The sequence below is a fragment of the Salarias fasciatus genome, chromosome 1, assembly GCF_902148845.1.
Source record: "Salarias fasciatus chromosome 1, fSalaFa1.1, whole genome shotgun sequence".
NCBI classification, from domain to species: Eukaryota; Metazoa; Chordata; class Actinopteri; order Blenniiformes; family Blenniidae; genus Salarias; species Salarias fasciatus.
Window position 1 is genome coordinate 14,126,829 of NC_043745.1, and position 13,369 is coordinate 14,140,197.

The window sequence follows — 13,369 nt, forward strand, 5'->3', positions numbered from 1 at the left end:
GCACAGGCAGGAGAGAGAGACCTCTCGCTGCAACCTCCCTCCAGCATATTGATCAGGAATGGCTATTGGCGTCAGTTCTGTGAATAAAATGCTGCTCCGCTGAGTTCAATTCCCCACTGGGTGACTGAATGAAGAGACAAAACCTTTAGCGCTTTCTTTGTGGAATGCTATTTAGCTCAGATCCTGCGCCTAATAACGTCACCGGCAGGCAAGGAGGAAGAGAGCAAATGGAAATGTCACTTCGGTGAACTGCACCTCCTGAAATGACTTTATATATCTGTTTTTTTTTTTTCCTGCCTGCCACTCATGTGTTTCAACTTCAGCAGTAGACCAGGAAGAGATCACAATGAGAAATCAAGGGCAGGTAAATAGTGTTGTTTTCTGGCTCTTCGCTCAGAGTCATTTGTTGACATCAAAGAGAGGAAGAGGCTTGACATATGCATCTAGATACATTTCCCTGCTGGAAACAATAATCCCCTTGACATTTGAAATTACTAGAACATGAAAAAAGACAAGGTTTATACAAATTCAGGGTACAGAATGAGCATCGTTTTGCATCCACATTGTAGGAACAAGCATTTTTTAACCCTTCTTTGTGGCGGATCCTGTATGACGAGGGGAAAACAACCTTTTCATACTTTTAATATTGAGCTCTTGAAATGTTCTGGTAAAAACTGATTTTAGTGATGTTTTGTTTGCAGCGGTTACACAGAAGGAGTCCATCCATTGTGTCTTTAGCATTAGAACAGGCACTAACCTTTTGGTCCACCGGTAACTTTCATCTCCATGATCTCATTTACTTCATTTCATTTTTTTTTTTTTTTCCCTGAGCCTCAGAATGACTTTAGGTAGTCGAGTGGTTTCCCATATATCATTTATTTATTTAGTAATTAATTTATTTGTGTATTAATCTATGAGCTATGTATTTAATATTAAATAATGCACAGTCCTCTTCATGGGATTTATGATCAGCTTCGGCTCTCTCAGTGGTCCTTTGTTTTCTGTTTGGTTGGAATATAGGGCAGTACAGTTTGGGTGCTCTTGTCAGAGACAGTTTGTGTGCTGCTATTTCGTAACAGTTTTTTGCGGCAGCCCGGGTTTAAGAGACCTTTTCTGGGTAGTGTGTGAGCTCCTGTCGTCCCCTTCACAGGAGAGGATATGTAGGAAGGGTCCAGACAGTTATGGAGGAGCGAGTGCTCAGAGGAAGAACGTTTGGGTGCGACCGAGCTGGCCAGAAGGCTGGGTTCAGTATCGCTGTCCGGTGTAGCACAGCCACTCTTGTCCTCTTGTAAGTCCTCCTGCTCCTCCTCTTCCTCATCGTCGTCACAGCACAATGCGTGATACAGGATTTTGTCGCTGAAACGGACTCTTTCTCTTGTGCCGGAGGTGCGGGAGGTCTTGTGGCTGTGCGTGGAGCTGCTGGCCTCCTCGCTGGACGAATCCGGAGTGATGATGCGCGGCCCATTCGGTATGGGCAGCCCGCCATTCATCTGGGAGTAGACTGAGGCAGTGGTGGGGGGCGGGGTGGGGGTGTGCGTCTGGGTGGGGATGGTCCCGCGACCCAGATCCTGCCTTGGATCCCCCGGTTGCTCGCAAGAACGGCGGGCCGCCGCGCCTGCAGCCTCCAGGTAGCTGCAGAACTCCCAGCTGTCGGAAAGCACGTCTGCATTGAGGAAGTCCAGCCTGAAGGCCTCTCCCAAACCCCGCTCGCTGCTGGACGTGCTGCTGGCTGTGGCCACCGTCCAGTCATCCGGCTCCAGGTCAAAGTCAAAGTCGGACGTGAGTTTATCGATCTGACCCACCACCTGTAACAGAGGTAGAAAAGCAAAAGACATTAACTGATGATACTCCAACAAAGTGATCAGAATCAGATGCTTTCACTCGTGCTGCTTCTAACCATGCTTTCATTGAAACTGTCCAGGTAGTGAAGTATGTCAACTGGCCAGCTGACGTCAACTTTGCTTCAGGGTAAAATATAAAATCAACAACTCGAAATTCCCGATAAAACATCTGGAGAATAGTGCTAATATTTGCGGTTACCAGAGGCTGAATCATTCCGGTGTGTTTTTGCACAGCTACGATGTAAACGCTTGTGGATTTGTGAGAAGCCTCTGCATTTCTGGGGATCATATGGATTTGGCATCAACCAGAAGTCTGCAGCCTTCATGACCATAGAGACCATTTATCTGGTTTTTCTGCCTCGTGGAATTTACCTGGAGCCGTAAAACAAGATGAGGCTAACACAGCTTCAAATATACAGTAGTTCTGAAACATGAAAGCTTTAGTCATGGCTTTGGATGTTAATTATTTCAGTACATTTTCAGTTGTTTTTGTACCTGATTTTAGCAGTTTCATCTTTCTTTTTTCAGCTTTTTTTTGATTTTGACATTCAGAAAAAGAATATTTTATTATTCTCAGAGGGAACTTCCTTTAAGAAATACTTCACATGGAATAAATAGAAAGTTGCTTATCAAATAAGACAGGGTCAAAATGAAATATTCAATATGTACAAGGCATAACTGACTGATATAAGCACAGAAAGGATGGAATTAATAAAAACACCAACCGCTATTGACAGGGTGGAGTTATAGAGTCTTAAACATGATTCTGGGTCTTAGAAACATGACTGTAGTGTGTACTGTAAATGAAATAAAACCATCATAAAATGTTTACATAGGTATGCTTCCGTAAAAACTTCAGAGGGCCACGACAGAAGGATTGAAGAGCCACATGTGGCTCCAAATCCCTCGTATAAATGAACTGAACTGAACAACTTTTATCCATAAACTGTTTAATACTTCATGGGTTTTTTTTCCACTTCTTTAAATTCCTCATCCGTTCCTGTTTTGTTGTGAATCAGCTTTATGCTGCATTAATTCCAAATATAATATCCTCTGTAATGAGGCTGTAGCACTTAGGACAACGTATGATTCATCAAAGCAGGTTTTTGAGACAGAAGGTAGAAGAAGGGAGGCTGAGAACTGAAGAAGCCTCTCAGATGAGTGGCTTAAGCTGTGCCTCTTAAATCCAGCGCCTGATTCATTTTATCTTGATGCTGTACGCAAGCTACCAGGATGAATGAGACCAACAATCATTAATGTAGAGCTTTACAGTATGAAGCCTGAACCCAGTGCTTTTGATGCTTGTTCTTTGATGTTTATGTCAGTTCAAGTGCTATTGTAATGCCCACGACAAAACAGAGAAGCTCAAATATACTCCCGCCGTATGGAAACACATAAAAAAAAAGCATTTCATATGTTGCTACCTCAAATTTAACCTCAAAGCTTCTGTCATCAACAGCTCCTGTGTCGAGTGTTTCATGAATAGAAAGCACTTCAGCGGAAATCATGCTGGTTTGCTGACAACACCTAAAATTCAAGCCCTCTATACTTGACATTTCAGCACCTTTAATCATCACGTTCCACTCTCCTCAAAAACCCATTGTGAAACGAAAACGCTCAGCGTTACGAACCTCGTAAATTATACATTTTCTCAAACCATTCAGTAATTGAGCACAGTCTTTCTAAATCCAGAAAGTTTTCTTCCCTTTGTGTTGTGTTGTGGGAAATGATCCCTTCTTCCCCCTCAGTCAGTCAGTAAAATTTGTAGTGTGTGCGTCTTTCCCCCTGTTATGACTGCAAAACGAGCATGGATGTGTCAACATCTACGAGTCGCATCCCTGCGTGTAGAATTCTAATTCTAATTCATTCTTTGTTAAAACTTCAAAGTACAAATTGCATTCGGGAAAGGCAAACATATAGACGAAGCATGAGTTCTGCTCATGTGCCTGTGGAAGTGCTCAGGTGATCTATCCTGCAGACATGCCAACTGACACTCATGTGCTTCAAAATCTTTCTCAAATATATCAAGATGACGACGAACAAACACACGTTTGCTTACTTAATCCTTGAATCCAAATGAAAAATCCAGATTTGCAGCACCAAGTACTAATTTAGTGAAGGAATGAACCAACTTAAATTTATCTTGGGGGGGGGGGGGGGGGGGGGGGGGGGGCAGGTTGTTTATTTTCCTCAGCTGTATTTTATATATATATATATATATATATATATATATATATATATATATATATATATATATATATATATATATATATATGTATATCCTTTCAATTCCAGCTCAGTGATACGGATGCAATATTTAGTCAAACCACCTGCATGTGAAACTGGCTGTACACCTCTGCATGTGCAGCATTGACTCATCTGTCAATGAGCTTCTCTGCAAATCTGCCAGTTGTGGCATCGTGCAGCTCATGAGTACCTGGACCGTGCTTCTATGTTGGCAGCCAGCCTGGAGGGAATTGGACTGCATGAATCCTCTAATCCTTGAATTACTCAACCTGTTTGCTGTGTGATTTGCAGACTTTTACTCATGAAATTGTGAATGTAAGATGCTTCTCAGGGCCTGAAAAGCCAGATAGCTTTGTTTGCATGATTACATAAGTTCAGCAAATTACTTAATTTAATCAGCATGTTGAGAAATGTTCAATTAGCTATACTTCACAGCGATCAATGCAGCGTGAGGGGAAATTGGTCTGTTGGTAGTTATTGCAATGAACTTTCTGTTAAAAGAAAATCGCCTTTTTGTCTCCCGCTCCCGTCACCCTGTGTAATGCGAGGTCAAAGAAAACTTCCAAAGTGATAGATTCTGACACACAAGGTCAGAGTGTATCAGTGTCTGACTGAATGACAGTGGCCTCAATCAACCCAGGAGGAAGAAAAACTTCCAATACTTCATTCAACCAGACACAACATCAACTCCGTATTCTCCAACCGATAGGAAGAGAGCAACGCCAAACCTATAGCTAAACTTTAATGAAGCTCAGTTACATCCAGTGAGAAATGTCACTTTATTGAAAGAATATAGCATGAGCATAAAATAAAGCTTTGTTTGATGCTTGGATGATTAGTGTTTAATAGAATTAATCTGTTTTTTGATCATTTCAAATACTCCTTGGTTTATTTGTATATATTTTTTTACACTGAAAAAAAAAATTGCAATTGTTTCTGTTTGGTACATTTTTAAATCAAGTGCAGGCATTTGTGGGATGAGCAGCAGAGCTGAGTTTGTGGGGTTCATCCATGGGAAAATGGTCTAATCTTCTCCACTAATAGCAAAAAGCCTTTCTGTGCAGCTGGCTCTTGTCGGGTGTTTTGGGTGATTGACGTCTGGAGTCAGAAGATTAAAAGAAATGCTTCAGTCATATATGTGGAATAGCTGTGCACATCCACAACAATCTGGCGTCTCCTCCTCGTGGTGGTCACGAGCCCGGCCATGCACTGCTGTGAAATGGCATTTTCAACAAGCATTTGATTTGATTTCTGTCGACAGAATATGGACTGATCACTCAACATCACACTGACAATCAAGTGCCAATCACAGACCTGGGGGTTCCAGAAACTCGAGGCCAGTCTCAATAGCAGCAGCAAGGAGAGGCGGTTTGCCATTAGGAGGGAGCACTCGAGCATTTCTCATGTACACAGCCCACAGGTGCATGTTCCTCACAAATGAGGGCACCATTTCAAAGCAGCATAACCAGGCTTTCAATAGATTTTAATTGTATTTTTAATTATGAAGCACAAATAAAATGCCAAACACAGTTTATCTTACGTAATGTGTAGTTTAAAGCTAAAAATTAAATATTTTTAAATGTAAAATGTTCAAAAATAGCCATGAGACTTGTCAAAAAAAAACAGCTAAACTATTTGCCAGCTAATTTATGTAGTTTATCATTCTTACAAACAAGATTTGTTGCTCCTTTACTTGATGAAAGGTGCAACATTTGACAAAGTTAAGGGTCATTGAGCGGTCATTGAGTTTTTTTTTTTTTTTTTCTGTGTCACTAAACAGGACTTCATAAAAGGACAATGAACTTTGTGCTGTGTTTTTCTTTCAGTCAGATACAGTCTGATAATGGATCCATGGAGTGAACCTAATGAACATATCAGGAGCGACTCCTTCAGAAAATGCACAATGTGTTTGGAATAGAACAAAAAAAAAACTATTTGAAGAGCAAACAGAACTATATGTAGCTAAGATTTAACAAAGAAATCCGATCCTATTGAGTGACTCTTTAAATAGTACTGAGTTATATCTGATCATGAAATGTCATTCAAGAAATTACATGTGAATTAAAACACACACCCCAATAGAAATCATCACAACTTCTTAAGTCTGAGTGCATCCAGTTCAGCTACAATTTACTCGCTAAACAAAACAGTACGTAACAATGGGCTCATCGAATGATGGCAGGAAGCAGTCATACTCATAACAGAACCACGGGCAGAACATGCACACTCCACACACAAGCAGTCATGTAACTTTGTGGATGTACAGCTCGAAGCAGAGATACAGCTCAGAAGTCAGACTGTGTATTCCCCATGGACTTTATGGCTCCATCACTCCACGAGGTTTATGATGCAGTGATCGCATATCCTTGTGACTGAAAAGACTCCATTTGCAACACAGTTAAGCAGTAATGTATGGTATAAGTGTGGATGTAAGTACTGGGAATTTGAGGATAGCTTCAGTCTTTAATTTCCTCTCAATGCCTCGGCTGACAACTTCACTTACTTTCTTCACTGTAAATGCTGCCTCGTGGAAGCTGCTAAAACCTATGATGATGACTATAACAATATTCATGAGTTTTTTTTTTTTTGTGCGCCATTTGGGAGAAACAGAAATTATTGCAGCAAAAAAAAAAAAAAAAAACAACAACTCAGGGATATTTCCAAACTTGATCTATTACAGTATAAGACATGGAGCACTATGATCTTGTTTGTACAGTCCATACTGGGCAATAAGTGGCATTGTAAGTTTTTATTTTTATTTTTTTCAGTTTCACTGCACACTATGAGCTGGCAGCCACGAGTCAACTGTGGTCACTGCACCTAATCAACACACAGTTCAGTCATTTCAGAGCTCTCAGAGGTGCTTTTAAAGAGAGGCTGCCTGGGCAGCATCAGCCGGGGGTTTATTACTGTACCTCAACACCTGTCCAAGATGATTGGGCTGGGTAATTGAGGGTCAGAGTGAAAGAGGGCACTTGGAGCCTTGTCTGTGACAGAAAGGTAGAGTGATGGAAAAGATGGGCAAGGATAATCTAGCACACGGCTTTTGAGTGATGTAAAAACTCTTGAACAGCTTCCTCTTAGCTGGAGTGGTGATTTGGGAAATAGAATCAGTACTGTCCACTAAGATTACAAGCCCCCACCTTTTTTTTTTCTTTTCTGTCTGAGGGCCTGTTCAAAACTGGCATTAAAGTTTGTCTTCAGTGATCAGATCACAAGTGGACAGCTCCAAGTACGTCACTTCACACCTGGCATAAGAAAGCGTCTCGAGTACCCACTTGTAATCGGATCACTTTCCCCGCTTTGTATGCAAATACGCACACGCACACACACACACACACACACACACACACGCACGCACGCACGCACGCACGCACGCACGCACGCACGCACGCACGCACGCACACACACACACACACACACACACACACTGCTAATACACAAAGCAAAATTTTAGTTGTGACATGTTTTTATTGAATGCATCTCTTCATAAGACAATCATCGCAAAACACCTGAAGAAGTAAAATCTGCGATTGGATTTTGATTCAGCTGGGGTTTCATTTGCTCCTGCTCTTCAAACTGGCTGCTTATCATCAAATCACCCAATTTCTACTGATTGTGATGAGATTGTTGATGTGTTCCCATTATTGAAAGTTGAAAATGTTCTGGAACACAGCCACCTGGGCACTTATTCTTTTACTAATGCTTATTATGTTGTTGGAAAATACAGAGATGTCAGCAAGTGTAAAAACTAAGGTTTTTTTTTTTTTTTTTTTAATTCAAAGGAAAATATTTATCATGACTTCTAAAATTCTTATAACTGAGTCTTAAACTGATTAGTCATACTGCAAATGAAAAGGGAGGGATCTTGTTTGTGTTTCTCATTCAGGCTTTACTGTGTATTCAAGTTTTTTCTCTCGAAAAGAAAAAAATCCCCTGATATATGACAGCTGCTGAGATGTAGCTTGTACATATGTAAGAAAATAAATTGTGTGTGGCTTACCAAAAATAAATGGAATCTTCGGGCCTCATGGGTTTTTTGAAATGCCCTCTGTATGCGTGAATTTTCAGCAGATCACTTCATTACGCTGTGTTCAAGTGGCCCCTCTCTCCATCTGTTCCTCTGCCACGCATTCTTCCAGGAGTCATTTTCAGAGGAGACGGTTCGAAGTTTGCAGTGCTTGTTTGTTAATTATGCAGGATCCGGTGTCTAGCGTGGCTTTCCCCCCCCCCCCCCCCTCTTTTCATGGGGAAAATCTGAAATGTTCAGTGGAGCCATTCAAACAAATCTAAGTGTTATTTCTTTCTCAACATGTCACTGTGGATTTCCAGCCTGCCCCCATGCAGCACTTCCAGCGCTGGAAGCGGTTAATGCCAGTTAGGAAGTCTCAGCAATTATCAGAATGGCCTTGCATGCTGACTTTGTAAGTAAAGTGTTCACAAATATTGTTTTAATGCAGTTAGCCCCTGCAGTTTTTGCTGTTCGTCCTTGCGCTTCACCCTATCCTTATTTCCCCTCAATTTAGTTCTCCTCAAGATGAGGAGACGGGGGCATCAAAGCCACTCGCAATGCAGTGATATGGTTTATCTTATCCCCCCAGAAGCTAATTTATCATTCCTGACTTACTGTGAAAGGACATTTTAACTGGATTTGCAAAGAAAATGTTCAGTGACTCATAGATCTTTGTTGAAGGAGCATTTTAAGAACAATTTTGAGTCTTTGTTATGTATGTAGACGTTTGTATTTTTCTCTGAATATATTTTTGGGGCCACTACCAGTACTGAATTCCCTTTATCTTCCACGACTCTTTCATACATTCCCATATGAGCCACTATGTCTCCTTTCTCTTTAAGACCAACTTCCCAGAGTTTCTCAAAGAAAACTAAGTACTTGCTTGAAAATAAATTATCAACCTACTAACAAGCATAACTTCTTGATCTTAATTGGAAATGGCAAAATCTTTCATTTGTGCGTGTTCTAAAAGGTATTTTGGAGCATAATAGTGAATTGCATATGCATTTACCCAAAAAAAAAAAAAATCATATAAAGGAAAGAAAAATCTGAAGTCTGATTTCTAGTCTAAATTGAAAAGATGTTATGTGACAGATGGCTTTAGTTGGACTATAACATACCCACATCTTCACTTTATTTCCATCTGTCTTTCAAAAACAGAGGTGATAAATACATGAGAACTAAGGCCTGCTGGACTGATGGCTTGCAGAATGTTTTCCAGATGTCAAGTAAACATCTTTTGCTGACAAGTTTGCCTGTCAGATACATAAAATGCATTTCTGTGGCCTCACAGAGCAACAGGTGTACAAAAACTGCAACTTTTCTTGGTTTAATGTGTTTTTTTTTTTCATATGTACAGGTTTTTTTTTGTGTTTATGCTTGTGCGCCTGATTCATCCTGCTTGTGACATCCTGCCACGTATGAGAAAAAATCCGTCTGCGTTCTGCAGCACTGAAAACCAAACTTATGGCAGCAGCCAAATCTATTGAGCGTGATTGGGATTTGAGAGCCGTTGACTCTGCAGAAGTCCAGTGAGTCAGTGGGTAGGAGGCAGAAGAGAGGAGCCACGGGGACCTGATTTAGGTCAGGCCATCTTGATTGGTGAGTTGTGTTGCGTTGTGTTGGCACGGGGATGAAGTGTCTTTTGAAGTGTTCGCTGGAAGCATTTGGTGTAATTATCCTGTCATGAGAGGGCCTATAAGCCTGAGACTTCATTAGGCACATGCCTCCTGCTTTTTCATCTTTTCTCAAAAAACACTCATCTTTATGGAGGTCTTAAAGTGCTAAACAACACTGTGATGAAAGCCGGGCCAATACCTCCTGACAACCCACTAATCAAAAGCATCATTACAAACTTCACTGAATAATGGGGGCCCATTTATTCCTCTGGGGCTTTTGAAAGAGGTGGATTTCTCCAGTCCTTGAGTCCTGAGAAATCAAGCTCCTCCTCAGTGCAGTTTAGGTCATTAAACCGGACCAACTCCTCTACAAGTCGTATGGCACATTTGGGAAGTTTACTCCATCATCTTGTGGGGAGATTTTGACTCGTACAAAAGGTGAGGGAGCGAAATGGGAGCTGGGACTTCCAGGAGCAGATGCAGCATGTGTCGGCGCTGGCAGAGCGCGCTGCAATCGTTCTCTTTCATTGCTCCTGTTACGTGTTACAGGGCCTGGCGCTGGTAAGGACTGGAAAAAGACTGTACGGCCACGCCACGGGGCTCCTCATCCTGTCTGCTTCCCTGAGATAGCGGCTGGATTAGGCCGCCGGTGTAATGTCAAGTCATGCCGGTCACATGCAGGGAGAAAGGAGGTGTGTGTGAGTGCAGCCGGGCCACACTGACCCATTTTAATGACTCAGTAGAGTTTTTATTAACAACACGGTGTCTTGGTGTTCGGGGCAAGCAAAGGTCTGAAGTGATTGTAGTTTATCCATGTGCAGCCGAGGTGTGTGTGTGTGTGTGTCCGTGTGTGTGTGCGCGGTGGGTTGGAGGGTAAATGTAGTTGACCTAAACTGGGGAAAAAAAGAAGGAATCTCTTGGGCAGAGGGGAGGGAGCCACACTACGGGAGCTGGCTCAGCCCAATCCAGCAGTAAATCCTTCACCCCGACACCTCACACTGCAAGTTTGTCTACAAGCCAGACTAGCGTGAGATAAGCACCAAGTCTGTCCATGAAGGCAGAGAAAGGATTCTCACTCCAGCTCTGTGGCTGCGCGCTTATCCCGCACTGTGATGATGACTACTCATAATGTCTGCAATGGGGAATATACCCAGATTTACTGTAGCTACAGTTGATATAATTTACTACAAAAACAATGCCTAACATAATTCTCGCCGTGGCTCCCGATTACCGTCAACACCAGCGTACATAGAAATATCGCAGCATTATATAAACAGTTTTTCAGGTCTGTCAAAACCGGTTTGCATCAAGTGCTGCTTATTGTAGAGGCAATTTTGACTGACATTTATATTTGCATATATAGAAATAGACACACACACACACACCTAATTATAGACTGACTTAAAAGGAATTAATTACTTTTTTTTTTATCCATCTTGGAGTTTAAGATGGGTTTTTAATTGGTCCTTCATCTGAGTGAGAATTCACAGGTGATTACAAGTAGAAGCGGGGGTGGGGGTGTCAAGAATGTAAATTAGTGAATTTGGCCAGTATATAAGATATAGTATATGCAAAAAAAAAATCTAGGCACACATCACAGTGATATTTATTATATTATTAAATTCATATATCGGTAACTGCCAACTACTTATCGGAAAAGTGATATATTCAGAAAAAGGGTTTCAATCTTGTCTCTAACTTAATATTCACCTGAAGCAGGCCATGGTCTGCACTAAAGGGATATTTCTGTTTAAAACTTTGCAAACGATCATCAGCATCCTTGACTGCGGGGGGGAAAAAAAAACACACACACTATGCTTTGAGTTGTAATTAAAATTAGAGGAACGTACAAAGATATACAGGCTTGAGTCTGTAATTGAAACAACTATTAACAATCACTTGTAATGCACCTCAACTTCAAAGTAATTCTGTGAGGGAACAAAGGGAAGCTGAAAGAGCTTTGCACAGTGTGAAAGACTGACTGACAGCAAAATCATCTTCCTCACTCACACTCATTTTCACATTTAACTTGCGCAGCTTTTTAGGATCTCATTGTCAGCTTTGTTCCACTTTTGTATCTATGAAGAACACATTCATATCTCTGAGAAATATAGCCTACAATAAAACCTCTCCATAACATCAGAGTTCATTTGCACTTTGCTCACACAGTCATTTCAACACACACACACACACACACACACACACACACACACACACACACGCTTTATCACAAGTCAGGATGAAACTGCAAGCAACCCACTCAGCAAAATATTTTGCTTCAGCCAGTCTCTTTCGCCAACAAAACAGAGTTCTATTTATGGTTCATGTGAGAAATGATCCATGTCAGGATGCAAAAAGCTATCACCTGCTCTCTTTTGTAATTAAAAATCCTTCTTTCTAAATTCCTTCTGTGGCCCCATATTGCAGTCTGCTCTCCTGGGCTGGGGCAGATGATACTGCCTAATGCCAGTTTTGGCAACGCAGCCACACTGGGTGTTATTTCACAATTCCAGAGGTGTAAATGGATTTGGACGCCCCCAAAAATATGGGATAATGCACCAAGTTGCCAAATGGCAGCCCTGAAGGCAAACTTTTGTCAGGGGAAAACATATTCACACCATTTTCCCTACAAGAGTGCGATTGTGAAGATGAAATGGAGGTAAAGCTCACGGGCGACATGCAGAGGATGTGATGTTTTCATGTGTTGGGCTGGATTCCTGCACCACACAGTTTGCTCTTAATTAACCAGGTGTCATCCGTGACTGCGTGACTCATGTTCTTCTGTTGACACCACCGTCGGCATATGCCAGGAAGCCGCGCTGGCTGTTAACGCTCAAGCTCAACTTCGTGGCAAGTAAAGGAAGCGACATTTCACACGGCATCATTATTGATGTAATTTGTGTCAGAGCCACAGTGTCGTCGCATGGAGCGGGCTCAATTGCGATGTAGTTCAGAAGTAAATTATGCATTATTCTGTAAACACTTTCTTTGGCCTGGAGACGTTCAATGCTAGAAAAGTGACAGCAGAAAAATCAATAAAGCCAACAAGACAAGAGTAACTGAATGTTACTCAAAGGTCTGCATGTAACAGTCAGAAAATAACCCCATCTTCATTCCAGTCACAACTTCAGTCCTCTGTTACATAAACGATTAGAACATTAAATATTCATGGTGCTGCTTCAAACAAATGAGTGCACCCTTAAGTTAATGACTCCAAAAAGAAATAATTGTTGTTGGGTATAAATCTGAAGTCAGTTCACTGTCTTTAAAGCAAAGTATTATGATAGTGTTGAAGTTTTGTTACCTTTTCCAACATCTTTCTTGGGCCTGTTCATAGAGATTTTGTCCCACTCCCCTTCTGGATATAAAAGTTGAGAAAATCTGAATTATGTATAAAAAGAAACTTCTATTATGGTGAAAAAGCAAACACACTGTGGGTGGAAAAACGTGGTGTGAAATGTTATCTCAAGGGCATGCACTGTCAATTATCCTCCCAAAACTCTCCAAAGACTGTCTATAGAGCCAAAGCAGCCTGGTGTTTAGAGAGGACTGTCGTTACTCCCATAGCCTGGAACACGCCGCACGCCGTGTGGATGGTGTATGGCTGTGTCTCCGCATGCATTATTATTTAAAGTAAATCAGGTACTAAT

At 41.5% G+C, this 13,369-nt stretch overlaps 1 protein-coding gene across 1 annotated transcript in view; it reads right to left on the reverse strand.

Annotated features, from left to right (window-relative positions):
• Nucleotides 1-592: 592 nt before the first annotated feature.
• The window catches only part of insyn1 (inhibitory synaptic factor 1), a 45,379-nt gene continuing 32,602 nt past the window's right edge, over nt 593-13,369 (reverse strand). The window contains exon 2 of the mRNA XM_030118325.1: nt 593-1,805. Within this exon, the coding sequence (XP_029974185.1) occupies nt 984-1,805 (822 nt within the window). The 3' untranslated portion in view covers nt 593-983. The remainder of the gene's footprint in view (nt 1,806-13,369) is intronic.